General features: G+C 55.0%; 1 protein-coding gene across 1 annotated transcript in view; it reads right to left on the reverse strand.

Annotated features, from left to right (window-relative positions):
* Positions 1-15,627, reverse strand: part of arhgap9 (Rho GTPase activating protein 9) — a 127,476-nt gene that overhangs the window by 20,838 nt on the left and 91,011 nt on the right. The window contains 1 exon segment of the mRNA XM_065002039.1: positions 14,798-14,902. Coding sequence (XP_064858111.1) covers positions 14,798-14,902 — 105 coding nt within the window.

Consider the following 15,627-nt stretch of genomic DNA (forward strand, 5'->3'; position numbering starts at 1 on the left):
GAGACAGAGAGAGACAGAGGGAGACAGAGGACAGATGGGAGACAGAGAGACAGAGGGAGACAGAGACAGAGAGGACAGATGGGACAGAGACAGATGGGAGACAGAGGGACAGATGGGAGACAGAGGGACAGAGGGACAGAGAGACAGAGAGAGACAGAGGGACAGAGGGACAGATGGGAGACAGAGGACAGATGGGAGACAGAGGACAGAGAGACAGAGGACAGATGGGAGACAGAGGGACAGAGAGGAGACAGAGAGACAGATGGGAGACAGAGGAGAGAGACAGATGGGAGACAGAGGGACAGAGGGAGACAGAGGGACAGAGGGAGACAGAGGGAGACAGAGACAGAGGGAGAGAGACAGATGGGACAGAGAGATGGGAGAGACAGATGGGAGACAGATGGACAGATGATGGAGACAGAGGGACAGATGAGAGACAGAGAGACAGATGGGAGAGACAGAGGACAGATGAGACAGAGGGACAGATGGGAGACAGAGGACAGAGACAGAGATGGGAGAGAGGGAGACAGAGAGACAGATGGGAGACAGAGGACAGATGGGGAGACAGACAGAGAGAGACAGAGAGACAGAGAGGACAGACAGAGAGGGACAGAGAGACAGATGGACAGAGGGAGACAGACAGGGAGACAGAGGACAGACAGAGGGACAGAGGGAGACAGAGGACAGAGAGACAGAGACAGAGGACAGATGGGAGACAGAGACAGATGAGAGACAGAGGACAGATGGGAGACAGAGGAGACAGATGGGGACAGAGAGAGACAGAGACAGATGGAGAGAGGGACAGATGAGAGAGATGGACAGAGAGAGACAGAGGGAGACAGATGGGAGACAGAGGGACAGATGAGACAGATGGACAGAGAGACAGATGGGAGACAGATGGGAGAGAGATGGACAGAGGGAGACAGAGGGAGACAGAGAGACAGATGACAGATGGACAGATGAGACAGAGGACAGAGAGAGAGAGATGGGAGACAGAGGGACAGATGAGACAGAGGGACAGATGGGAGACAGAGACAGATGGGAGACAGATGGGAGACAGAGACAGAGAGAGACAGATGGGAGAGAGACAGATGAGACAGATGGAGAGAGACAGAGGACAGATGGGAGACAGAGGGACAGATGGACAGAGAGAGACAGATGGGAGACAGAGGGAGACAGAGAGACAGATGGAGAGAGATGGACAGATGGGAGACAGAGGGACAGATGGAGAGAGGGACAGATGACAGAGGGAGACAGATGGGAGACAGAGACAGAGGGACAGAGACAGATGGGAGACAGAGACAGATGGAGAGACAGAGGGACAGATGGGAGACAGAGGGACAGAGAGACAGATGGGAGACAGAGGGACAGAGGGGAGACAGAGGACAGATGGGACAGAGGGACAGATGAGACAGAGGGACAGATGGGAGACAGAGGACAGATGGGAGACAGAGGGAGACAGAGGACAGATGGACAGAGGGAGACAGAGGGACAGATGGGAGACAGAGAGACAGATGGGAGACAGAGGGACAGAGAGACAGAGAGACAGATGGGAGAGAGGGACAGATGGGAGACAGAGGACAGAGGGAGACAGAGGGACAGATGAGACAGAGACAGACAGAGAGACAGAGGACAGATGGGAGACAGAGGGACAGAGGGACAGAGAGACAGATGGACAGAGGGACAGAGGACAGATGGGAGACAGACAGATGGAGACAGATGGGAGACAGAGAGACAGATGGGAGACAGAGAGACAGAGGGACAGATGGAGAGACAGAGAGACAGATGGGAGACAGAGGACAGATGACAGACAGAGAGACAGAGAGACAGAGGACAGATGAGACAGAGGGACAGATGGGAGACAGAGAGACAGATGGGGAGAGAGACAGATGACAGAGAGACAGATGAGAGAGACAGATGGGAGACAGAGGGACAGAGACAGAGGACAGAGGGAGACAGAGGAGACAGAGGACAGATGAGACAGAGACAGATGGGAGAGAGAGAGAGACAGATGGGAGACAGATGGGAGACAGAGGGAGAGGGAGACAGAGGGACAGATGGGAGACAGATGAGACAGAGGGACAGATGGGAGACAGATGGGAGACAGAGGACAGATGGGAGACAGAGACAGAGAGACAGACAGGACAGAGAGACAGAGGACAGATGGGAGACAGAGGGACAGACAGACAGATGGACAGATGGGAGACAGAGACAGAGAGAGGAGACAGATGGAGATGAGACAGAGGGACAGATGGAGACAGAGGGACAGATGGGAGACAGATGGGAGACAGAGGGACAGATGGGAGACAGATGGGAGACAGAGGGACAGATGGGAGACAGAGAGACAGATGGGACAGACAGATGGGAGACAGAGACAGAGACAGAGAGACAGATGGACAGAGGACAGATGAGACAGAGGGACAGATGGGAGAGACAGAGAGACAGAGACAGATGGGAGACAGAGGGACAGATGGGAGACAGAGAGACAGATGGGAGACAGAGGGAGACAGAGGACAGAGAGACAGAGGGACAGATGAGAGACAGAGAGACAGAGGGAGACAGAGGGACAGAGAGAGAGACAGATGGAGACAGATGGGAGACAGAGGGACAGATGGGAGACAGATGGACAGATGAGACAGAGGACAGAGACAGATGAGACAGATGGACAGATGGGAGACAGAGGGAGAGACAGATGGGAGAGAGAGGAGACAGAGAGACAGAGGGAGACAGAGGGACAGATGAGAGACAGATGGACAGAGAGGAGACAGATGGGAGACAGAGGAGACAGAGGACAGATGAGAGACAGAGAGACAGATGGGAGACAGAGAGAGACAGATGGGAGACAGATGGACAGAGGAGACAGAGGGACAGACAGAGAGACAGAGAGACAGAGGGAGACAGATGAGACAGAGATGGGAGACAGAGGGACAGATGGGAGACAGAGAGGACAGATGGGAGACAGAGGGACAGATGGGAGACAGAGAGGACAGATGGAGACAGAGGGACAGAGGAGAGACAGATGGAGAGACAGAGGGACAGATGGGAGAGAGACAGAGGGAGACAGAGGACGGAGGGAGACAGAGGGACAGATGAGAGACAGATGGGAGACAGATGGGAGACAGAGGACAGATGGGAGACAGAGGGACAGATGGGAGACAGAGGGACAGATGGGAGACAGAGGACAGATGGGAGACAGAGGACAGAGGGAGACAGAGGGAGACAGAGGACAGAGGGAGACAGAGACAGATGGGAGACAGATGGGAGACAGAGGGACAGATGGGAGACAGAGACAGATGGGAGACAGAGGGACAGAGGGAGACAGAGACAGATGGGAGACAGAGGGAGACAGAGGGACAGATGGGAGACAGAGGGACAGATGACAGAGACAGAGAGGACAGATGGGAGACAGATGGACAGATGGGAGACAGAGGGACAGAGGGACAGATGAGAGACAGATGGACAGATGGGAGACAGAGGGACAGATGGGAGACAGAGGGACAGATGGGAGACAGATGGGAGACAGAGGACAGATGGGAGACAGATGGAGACAGAGGACAGATGGGAGACAGATGGACAGATGGGAGACAGAGGGACAGATGGGAGACAGAGGACAGAGAGGACAGATGGGAGACAGAGGGAGACAGAGGGACAGATGGGACAGAGAGGACAGAGGGAGACAGAGGGACAGAGAGAGAGACAGAGAGACAGATGAGAGACAGATGGGAGACAGATGGGAGACAGAGGGACAGATGGGAGACAGAGGGAGAGATGGGAGACAGAGGATAGATGGGAGACAGATGGGAGACAGAGGGACAGATGGAGACAGAGGGACAGAGGGACAGACAGATGGGAGACAGAGGGACAGATGGGAGACAGAGAGACAGATGGGAGACAGAGGGACAGATGGGAGACAGAGGGACAGATGGGAGACAGAGGGACAGATGGGAGACAGATGGACAGAGGGAGACAGAGGGACAGAGACAGATGAGAGACAGATGGACAGATGGGAGACAGAGGGACAGACAGGAGACAGAGGGACAGAGGGAGACAGAGGACAGATGGGAGACAGAGGGAGACAGAGGACAGATGGAGACAGATGGACAGAGAGACAGAGGGACAGATGGGAGACAGAGGGACAGATGGAGACAGATGGGAGACAGATGGGAGACAGAGGGACAGATGGGAGACAGATGGACAGAGAGAGACAGAGGACAGATGGGAGACAGAGGGACAGATGAGAGACAGATGGGAGACAGAGGGAGACAGAGGACAGATGAGAGACAGATGGACAGATGGGAGACAGAGGGAGACAGACAGATGGGAGACAGAGGGACAGATGAGAGACAGATGGACAGATGGGAGACAGATGGAGACAGATGGGAGAGAGACAGAGAGAGACAGAGGACAGATGGGAGACAGAGAGACAGATGGGAGACAGATGGGAGACAGATGAGGAGACAGAGGGACAGATGGGAGACAGAGGGACAGATGGGAGACAGAGGGACAGATGGGAGACAGAGGGACAGATGGGAGACAGAGACAGAGGGAGACAGAGACAGAGGACAGAGGGACAGAGGGAGACAGAGAGACAGAGGACAGATGGACAGATGGGAGACAGAGGACAGATGGGAGACAGAGGGACAGAGGGAGACAGAGGACAGATGGGAGACAGAGGGACAGATGGGAGAGATGGACAGATGGGAGACAGAGGGAGACAGATGGGAGACAGAGGGACAGATGAGAGACAGATGGAGAGAGACAGATGGGAGACAGAGGGACAGATGGGAGACAGAGGGACAGATGAGACAGAGGGACAGAGAGACAGAGGGACAGATGAGACAGAGAGATAGATGAGGAGACAGAGGAGACAGAGGACAGATGAGAGACAGAGGGACAGATGGGAGACAGATGGGAGACAGAGGACAGAGGGAGACAGAGGGAGACAGAGGGAGACAGAGGGACAGAGGGAGACAGAGGGACAGATGGGAGACAGAGGGAGACAGAGAGGACAGATGGGAGACAGATGGGAGACAGAGGGACAGATGGGAGACAGAGGGACAGATGGAGACAGAGGACAGATGGAGACAGAGGGACAGATGGGAGACAGAGGACAGATGGGAGACAGATGGGAGACAGAGGGACAGATGGGAGACAGAGGACAGATGGGAGAGAGACAGAGGGACAGACAGAGAGACAGAGGACAGAGGGAGACAGAGGACAGAGGGACAGATGAGAGAGAGAGGACAGAGGGAGACAGAGGGATAGAGGGAGACAGAGGGACAGATGAGAGAGATGGAGAGACAGAGGACAGAGAGACAGATGAGACAGAGGGACAGATGAGACAGAGGACAGAGGAGACAGAGGGACAGATGGGAGACAGAGGACAGATGGGGGACAGATGAGAGACAGATGGAGAGACAGAGGGACAGATGGGAGAGAGAGGACAGAGGGAGACAGAGGACAGATGGGAGACAGAGGACAGAGACAGAGAGACAGGAGACAGAGAGAGACAGAGGGACAGAGGGGACAGAGAGACAGAGAGAGACAGAGAGATAGATGGGAGACAGATGGGAGACAGAGACAGATGGGAGACAGAGGACAGAGAGACAGATGGGAGAGAGAGGACAGATGGGAGACAGAGGGACAGATGGAGACAGAGAGACAGAGGGACAGATGGGAGACAGAGGGACAGATGGGAGACAGATGGAGACAGAGGACAGATGGGAGACAGAGGACAGATGGGAGACAGAGGGACAGATGGGAGACAGAGGGACAGATGAGAGACAGAGGGACAGAGACAGACAGATGGACAGATGAGAGACAGAGGACAGAGGGACAGAGAGAGACAGAGGACAGATGGGAGACAGAGAGACAGAGGGAGACAGAGGGACAGATGGGAGACAGAGGGAGACAGAGGACAGAGAGACAGAGGAGAGACAGAGGGACAGAGGACAGAGGACAGAGGGAGACAGAGGACAGATGGGAGACAGAGGGACAGAGGTGGAGAGATGGGAGACAGAGGGACAGAGGGACAGATGGGAGAGAGAGGACAGAGGGAGACAGAGGACAGATGGGAGACAGAGGGACAGATGAGAGACAGAGAGGAGAGACAGATGGGAGACAGAGAGACAGATGAGACAGAGGACAGATGGAGACAGAGGATAGATGAGACAGATGGGAGACAGAGAGACAGATGGGAGACAGAGGACAGATGGGAGACAGAGGGACAGATGGGAGACAGAGGGACAGATGGGAGACAGAGGACAGATGGGAGACAGAGGACAGATGGGAGACAGAGGGATAGATGGGAGACAGATGGGAGACAGAGGACAGATGGGAGACAGATGGACAGATGGGAGACAGAGGACAGAGGACAGATGAGAGACAGAGAGACAGATGACAGAGAGACAGATGGGAGAGACAGAGAGAGACAGAGAGGACAGAGAGAGACAGAGAGACAGAGGACAGATGAGAGACAGATGGACAGATGAGACAGATGGGAGACAGATGGAGACAGAGGGACAGATGAGAGACAGATGGACAGAGGAGACAGATGGGAGACAGAGGAGAGAGATGGACAGATGGGAGAGGACAGAGAGGGAGACAGAGGGACAGAGGGGAGACAGATGGGAGACAGATTGGAGACAGAGGGACAGATGGGAGACAGAGGACAGATGGGAGACAGATGGGAGACAGAGGGACAGAGGGACAGAGATGGACAGAGAGACAGAGGGACAGATGGGAGACAGAGGAGACAGATGAGAGACAGATGGAGACAGAGGGAGACAGAGAGACGGATGGGAGACAGAGGGACAGAGAGACAGAGGGACAGAGGGAGACAGAGGGAGAGATGGGAGAGACAGAGGGACAGATGGGAGAGACAGAGGGAGACAGAGGGACAGATGGGACAGAGAGGACAGAGGGAGACAGATGAGAGACAGAGGGAGACAGATGAGAGAGAGAGACAGAGAGAGGAGACAGAGGGACAGAGAGAGAGAGAGAGGGAGACAGATGGGAGACAGAGAGACAGATGGGAGACAGAGGGACAGATGGAGACAGAGGGACAGATGGGAGACAGACAGAGGGATGGAGACAGAGAGACAGAGGGACAGATGAGAGACAGATGGACAGATGAGACAGAGGGACAGATGGAGACAGAGGACAGATGGGAGACAGATGGAGACAGAGGGACAGATGGGAGACAGATGGGAGACAGAGGGACAGATGGGAGACAGAGGACAGATGGGAGACAGAGGGACAGAGGGAGACAGAGGGACAGATGGGGGACAGATGGGAGAGACAGATGGGAGACAGAGGGACAGATGGGAGAGAGGACAGATGGGAGACAGAGGGACGGATGGGAGACAGAGGACAGATGAGAGACAGATGGAGACAGATGGGAGAGACAGAGGACAGATGGAGACAGAGGGACAGATGGGAGACAGAGGACAGATGGGAGACAGAGAGAGACAGAGGGACAGATGGGAGACAGAGGACAGATGGGAGACAGATGAGGAGACAGAGGGACAGATGGGAGACAGAGGACAGATGGGAGACAGAGAGACAGATGGGAGACAGAGGGACAGATGGGAGACAGAGGGACAGATGGAGACAGATGGACAGATGGGAGACAGAGGGACAGAGGGACAGATGAGAGACAGATGGACAGATGGGAGACAGAGGACAGATGGGAGACAGAGGGACAGATGGGAGACAGATGGGAGACAGAGGAGACAGATGGGAGACAGATGGAGACAGAGAGGACAGATGGGAGACAGATGGACAGATGGGAGACAGAGGACAGATGGGAGACAGAGGGACAGATGGGGACAGATGGGAGACAGATGGGAGACAGAGGACAGATGGGAGAGAGATGGACAGATGAGAGACAGAGGGACGGATGGGAGACAGAGGACAGAGAGAGACAGACAGAGAGACAGAGAGACAGAGAGACAGATGGGAGACAGAGGGACAGATGGGAGACAGAGAGACAGAGGGAGACAGATGGGAGACAGAGGGACAGATGGGAGACAGAGGACAGATGGGAGACAGATGGGAGATAGAGGGACAGATGGGACAGAGGGACAGATGGGAGACAGAGGGACAGATGGGAGACAGAGGACAGATGGGAGACAGAGGACAGAGGGACAGATGAGAGACAGATGGACAGATGGGAGACAGAGGGACAGATGAGGACAGAGGGACAGATGGAGACAGATGGACAGACAGAGGACAGAGGGAGACAGATGAGAGACAGAGGACAGATGGGAGACAGAGGACAGAGGGAGACAGAGGGACAGATGGGAGACAGAGGACAGATGAGGACAGATGGGAGACAGAGGGAGACAGAGGGACAGATGGGAGAGAGATGGACAGATGGGAGACAGAGGAGACAGAGGGAGACAGAGGGACAGATGAGAGACAGATGGGAGACAGATGGGAGACAGAGGACAGATGGGAGACAGAGGACAGATGACAGAGACAGAGGGATAGATGAGAGACAGATGGGAGACAGAGGGACAGATGGGAGACAGAGGGACAGATGGGAGACAGATGGGAGACAGAGGGACAGATGGGAGACAGAGGGACAGATGGGAGACAGAGGGACAGATGGGAGACAGAGGGACAGATGGGAGACAGAGGGACAGATGGGAGACAGATGGACAGATGGGAGACAGATGGGAGACAGAGGACAGATGGGAGAAAGATGGACAGATGGGAGACAGAGGACAGATGGGAGACAGAGGGACAGATGGGGACAGATGGGAGACAGATGGGAGACAGAGGGACAGATGGGAGACAGAGAGACAGATGGGAGACAGAGACGGATGGGAGACAGAGGACAGATGAGACAGATGAGACAGATGGGAGACAGAGGGACAGATGGGAGACAGAGGGACAGATGGGAGACAGAGGGATAGATGGGAGACAGATGGGAGACAGAGGGACAGATGGGAGACAGAGGGACAGATGGGAGACAGAGGGACAGATGGGAGACAGAGGGACAGATGGGAGACAGAGGGACAGATGGGAGACAGAGGGACAGATGGGAGACAGAGGGATAGATGGGAGACAGATGGGAGACAGAGGGACAGATGGGAGACAGATGGACAGATGGGAGACAGAGGGACAGAGGGACAGATGAGAGACAGATGGACAGATGGGAGACAGAGGGACAGATGGGAGACAGAGGGACAGATGGGAGACAGATGGGAGACAGAGGGACAGATGAGAGACAGATGGACAGATGGGAGACAGATGGGAGACAGAGGGACAGATGAGAGACAGATGGACAGATGGGAGACAGATGGGAGACAGAGGGACGGATGGGAGACAGAGGGACGGATGGGAGACAGATGGGAGACAGATGGGAGACAGAGGGACAGATGGGAGACAGAGGGACAGATGGGAGACAGAGGGACAGATGGGAGACAGAGGGACAGATGGGAGACAGAGGGACAGATGGGAGACAGATTGGAGACAGAGGGACAGATGGGAGAGAGATGGACAGATGGGAGACAGAGGGACGGATGGGAGACAGAGGGACAGATGAGAGACAGATGGGAGACAGATGGGAGACAGAGGGACAGATGGGAGACAGAGGGACAGATGGGAGACAGAGGGACAGATGGGAGACAGAGGGATAGATGGGAGACAGATGGGAGACAGAGGGACAGATGGGAGACAGAGGGACAGATGGGAGACAGATGGGAGACAGAGGGACAGATGGGAGACAGAGGGACAGATGGGAGACAGAGGGACAGATGGGAGACAGAGGGATAGATGGGAGACAGATGGGAGACAGAGGGACAGATGGGAGACAGAGGGACAGATGGGAGACAGAGGGACAGATGGGAGACAGATGGACAGATGGGAGACAGAGGGACAGAGGGACAGATGAGAGACAGATGGACAGATGGGAGACAGAGGGACAGATGGGAGACAGAGGGACAGATGGGAGACAGATGGGAGACAGAGGGACAGATGGGAGACAGATGGGAGACAGAGGGACAGATGGGAGACAGATGGACAGATGGGAGACAGAGGGACAGATGGGAGACAGAGGGACAGATGGGGGACAGATGGGAGACAGATGGGAGACAGAGGGACAGATGGGAGAGAGATGGACAGATGGGAGACAGAGGGACGGATGGGAGACAGAGGGACAGATGAGAGACAGATGGGAGACAGATGGGAGACAGAGGGACAGATGGGAGACAGAGGGACAGATGGGAGACAGAGGGATAGATGGGAGACAGATGGGAGACAGAGGGACAGATGGGAGACAGAGGGACAGATGGGAGACAGATGGGAGACAGAGGGACAGATGGGAGACAGAGGGACAGATGGGAGACAGAGGGACAGATGGGAGACAGAGGGACAGATGGGAGACAGATGGACAGATGGGAGACAGAGGGACAGATGAGAGACAGATGGACAGATGGGAGACAGAGGGACAGATGGGAGACAGAGGGACAGATGGGAGACAGATGGGAGACAGAGGGACAGATGGGAGACAGATGGGAGACAGAGGGACAGATGGGAGACAGATGGGAGACAGAGGGACAGATGGGAGACAGAGGGACAGATGGGGGACAGATGAGAGACAGATGGGAGACAGAGGGACAGATGGGAGAGAGATGGACAGATGGGAGACAGAGGGACGGATGGGAGACAGAGGGACAGATGAGAGACAGATGGGAGACAGATGGGAGACAGAGGGACAGATGGGAGACAGAGGGACAGATGGGAGACAGAGGGATAGATGGGAGACAGATGGGAGACAGAGGGACAGATGGGAGACAGAGGGACAGATGGGAGACAGATGGGAGATAGAGGGACAGATGGGAGACAGAGGGACAGATGGGAGACAGAGGGACAGATGGGAGACAGAGGGACAGATGGGAGACAGAGGGACAGATGGGAGACAGATGGACAGATGGGAGACAGAGGGACAGAGGGACAGATGAGAGACAGATGGACAGATGGGAGACAGAGGGACAGATGGGAGACAGATGGGAGACAGAGGGACAGATGGGAGACAGATGGACAGATGGGAGACAGAGGGACAGATGGGAGACAGAGGGACAGATGGGGGACAGATGGGAGACAGATGAGAGACAGAGGGACAGATGGGAGACAGAGGGACAGATGGGAGACAGAGGGACAGATGGGAGACAGAGGGACAGATGAGAGACAGAGGGACAGATGGGAGACAGAGGGACAGATGAGAGACAGAGGGACAGATGGGAGACAGAGGGACAGATGGGAGACAGAGGGACAGATGGGAGACAGATGGGAGACAGAGGGACAGATGAGAGACAGATGGACAGATGGGAGACAGATGGGAGACAGATGGGAGACAGAGGGACAGATGAGAGACAGATGGACAGATGGGAGACAGATGGGAGACAGATGGGAGAGAGATGGACAGATGGGAGACAGAGGGACGGATGGGAGACAGAGGGACGGATGGGAGACAGATGGGAGACAGATGGGAGACAGAGGGACAGATGGGAGACAGAGGGACAGATGGGAGACAGAGGGACAGATGGGAGACAGTGGAGACAGAGGAGACAGATGGGACAGATGGGAGACAGTGGAGACAGAGGGACAGATGGGAGACAGAGGAGACAGAGGGACAGGTGGGAGACAGAGGAGACAGAGGGACAGATGGGAGACAGAGGGACAGATGGGAGACAGCGGAGACAGAGGGACAGATGGGAGACAGACGGAGACAGATGGGACAGATGGGAGACAGAGGAGACAGAGGGACAGATGGGAGACAGCGGAGACAGAGGGACAGATGGGAGACAGAGGAGACAGAGGGACAGAGGAGACAGAGGGACAGATGGGAGACAGTGGAGACAGATGGACAGAGGGAGACAGCGGAGACAGAGGGACAGATGGGAGACAGAGGGACAGATGGGAGACAGAGGGACAGATGGGAGACAGAGGAGACAGAGGGACAGATGGGAGACAGAGGAGACAGAGGGACAGATGGGAGACAGAGGGACAGATGGGAGACAGAGGAGCCAGAGGGACAGATGGGAGACAGAGGGACAGATGGGAGACAGCGGAGACAGAGGGACAGATGGGAGACAGCGAGACAGAGGGACAGATGGGAGACAGCGAGACAGAGGGACAGATGGAGACAGATGGGAGAGAGCGGAGACAGATGGGAGACAGATGGGAGACAGCGGAGACAGATGAGGGACAGATGGGAGACAGCGGAGACAGATGGACAGATGGGAGACAGAGGAGACAGAGGGACAGATGGGCGACAGCGGGACAGATGGGAGACAGATGGGAGACAGCGGAGACAGATGAGGGACAGATGGGAGACAGCGGAGACAGATGGACAGATGGGAGACAGAGGAGACAGAGGGACAGATGGGAGACAGCGGAGACAGATGGACAGATGGGAGACAGAGGAGACAGATGGGAGACAGAGGAGACAGAGGGACAGATGGGAGACAGCGGAGACAGATGGACAGATGGGAGACAGAGGGACAGATGGGAGACAGATGGGAGACAGCGGAGACAGATGGGAGACAGTGGAGACAGAGGGACAGATGGACAGATGGGAGACAGAGGAGACAGATGGACAGATGGGAGACAGAGGAGACAGAGGGACAGATGGGAGACAGTGGAGACAGCGGAGACAGATGGACAGATGGGAGACAGAGGAGACAGATGGACAGATGGGAGACAGAGGAGACAGAGGGACAGATGGGAGACAGCGGAGACAGATGGACAGATGGGCGACAGCGGAGACAGAGGGACAGATGGGAGACAGTGGAGACAGATGGACAGATGGGAGACAGAGGGACAGATGGGAGACAGCGGAGACAGATGGGGACAGAGGAGACAGAGGGACAGATGGGAGACAGCGGAGACAGATGGACAGATGGGAGACAGAGGGACAGATGGGAGACAGCGGAGGCAGATGGACAGATGGGAGACAGAGGGACAGATGGGAGACAGAGGAGCCAGAGGGACAGATGGGAGAGAGAGGAGACAGATGGGAGACAGAGGGACAGATGGGAGACAGCGAGACAGAGGGACAGATGGGAGACAGCGAAACAGAGGGACAGATGGGAGACAGAGGGACAGATGGGAGACAGCGAGACAGAGGGACAGATGGGAGACAGCGGAGACAGATGGACAGATGGGAGACAGAGGGACAGATGGGAGACAGATGGGAGACAGAGGGACAGATGGGAGACAGATGGGAGACAGCGGAGACAGATGGGAGACAGAGGGACAGATGGGAGACAGCGGAGACAGATGAACAGATGGGAGACAGAGGGACAGATGGGAGACAGCGGAGACAGATGGACAGATGGGAGACAGAGGAGACAGAGGGACAGATGGGAGACAGCGGAGACAGATGGACAGATGGGAGACAGAGGAGACAGAGGGACAGATGGGAGACAGCGGAGACAGATGGGAGACAGAGGGACAGATGGGAGACAGCGGAGACAGATGGACAGATGGGAGACAGAGGGACAGATGGGAGACAGATGGGAGACAGCGGAGACAGATGGGAGACAGCGGAGACAGATGGGAGACAGCGGAGACAGATGGACAGATGGGAGACAGAGGAGACAGCGGAGACAGATGGACAGATGGGAGACAGTGGAGACAGAGGGACAGATGGGAGACAGCGGAGACAGATGGACAGATGGGAGACAGAGGAGACAGAGGGACAGATGGGAGACAGCGGAGACAGATGGACAGATGGGCGACAGCGGAGACAGAGGGACAGATGGGAGACAGCGGAGACAGAGGAGACAGATGGGAGACAGCGGAGACAGATGGACAGATGGGAGACAGAGGAGACAGAGGGACAGATGGGAGACAGCGGAGACAGATGGACAGATAGGAGACAGAGGGCCAGATGGGAGACAGCGGAGACAGATGGACAGATGGGAGACAGAGGAGACAGAGGGACAGATGGGAGACAGCGGAGACAGATGGACAGATGGGAGACAGAGGGACAGATGGGAGACAGCGGAGACAGATGGACAGATGGGAGACAGAGGGACAGATGGGAGACAGCGGAGACAGATGGACAGATGGGAGACAGAGGGACAGATGGGAGACAGATGGGAGACAGAGGGACAGATGGGAGACAGCGGAGACAGATGGACAGATGGGAGACAGCGGAGACAGATGGACAGATGGGAGACAGAGGGACAGATGGGACACAGATGGGAGACAGCGGAGACAGATGGACAGATGGGAGACAGAGGGACAGATGGGAGACAGCGGAGACAGATGGACAGATGGGAGACACAGAAGACAGAGGGACAGATGGGAGACAGCGGAGACAGAGGGGAGACAGCGGAGACAGATGGACAGATGGACAGATGGGAGACAGAGGAGACAGAGGGACAGATGGGAGACAGAGGAGACAGAGGGACAAATGGGAGACAGCGGAGACAGATGGACAGATGGGAGACAGAGGAGACAGATGGACAGATGGGAGACAGAGGGACAGATGGGAGACAGCGGAGACAGATGGACAGATGGGAGACAGAGGAGACAGAGGGACAGATGGGAGACAGCGGAGACAGAGGAGACAGTGGGACAGATGGGAGACAGCGGAGACAGATGGGAGACAGCGGAGACAGAGGGACAGATGGGAGACAGCGGAGACAGATGGACAGATGGGAGACAGCGGAGACAGATGGACAGATGGGAGACAGCGAGACAGAGGGACAGATGGGAGACAGAGGGACAGATGTGAGACAGCGGGGACTTTTGGGGACATTTGAGATGTGAGACTCACGTGTGTGGAGCTGTCATTGCTGTCAGGAGAGGTGGCTGGAGAAGGAGGCTCCACCACCACAACACTGGTCCCAGCGTAGGAACAGTCTCTGCCCTGCTGGCCCAGCTACGAACAACACATGTATGTTAGGTCTGGACAAATATCTCGAGGATAGATTCTCCTGGATAGATTCTCCTGGATAGATTCTCATGGATAGATTCTCATGGATAGATTCTCATGGATAGATTCTCATGGATAGATTCTCATGGACAGATTCTCGAGGATAGATTCTCCTGGATAGATTCTCGTGGATAGATTCTCATGGATAGATTCTCATGGATAGATTCTCATGGATAGATTCTCATGGATAGATTCTCATGGATAGATTCTCATGGATAGATTCTCATGGACAGATTCTCGAGGATAGATTCTCGTGAACAGATGACACGGTGAGAATCTGCCAAGGTCCACATAGAATGTGATGTGATTCCCAGCAGCAGTAATTCCTTTTTGTTTTTTTGTCATTGATTATTTGGACAAATCAGGATTGGACAAAGGCGGTGCTTAAACTGGTGCTGTGATTTTTCCGCCTATATGGATGATAAACAGGTTGGCACTTGATACAGTTATTTTCAATTGCTAACATGCATTGGTCAAAACTGAAGTCACATGGTCAAAACTGAAGTCACATGGTCAAAACTGAAGTCACATGGTCAAAACTGAAGTCACATGGTCAAAACTGCAGTCACATGGTCAAAACTCTTCACACATTTAGCGAAACAGAAGTGTATGTGGACCAAACTGTGAATCATTTTTCATTGTTTTCACACAAAATGCATTCAATGACCACA

The sequence above is a fragment of the Oncorhynchus nerka genome, linkage group LG15 (assembly GCF_034236695.1).
Source record: "Oncorhynchus nerka isolate Pitt River linkage group LG15, Oner_Uvic_2.0, whole genome shotgun sequence".
NCBI classification, from domain to species: domain Eukaryota; kingdom Metazoa; phylum Chordata; class Actinopteri; order Salmoniformes; family Salmonidae; genus Oncorhynchus; species Oncorhynchus nerka.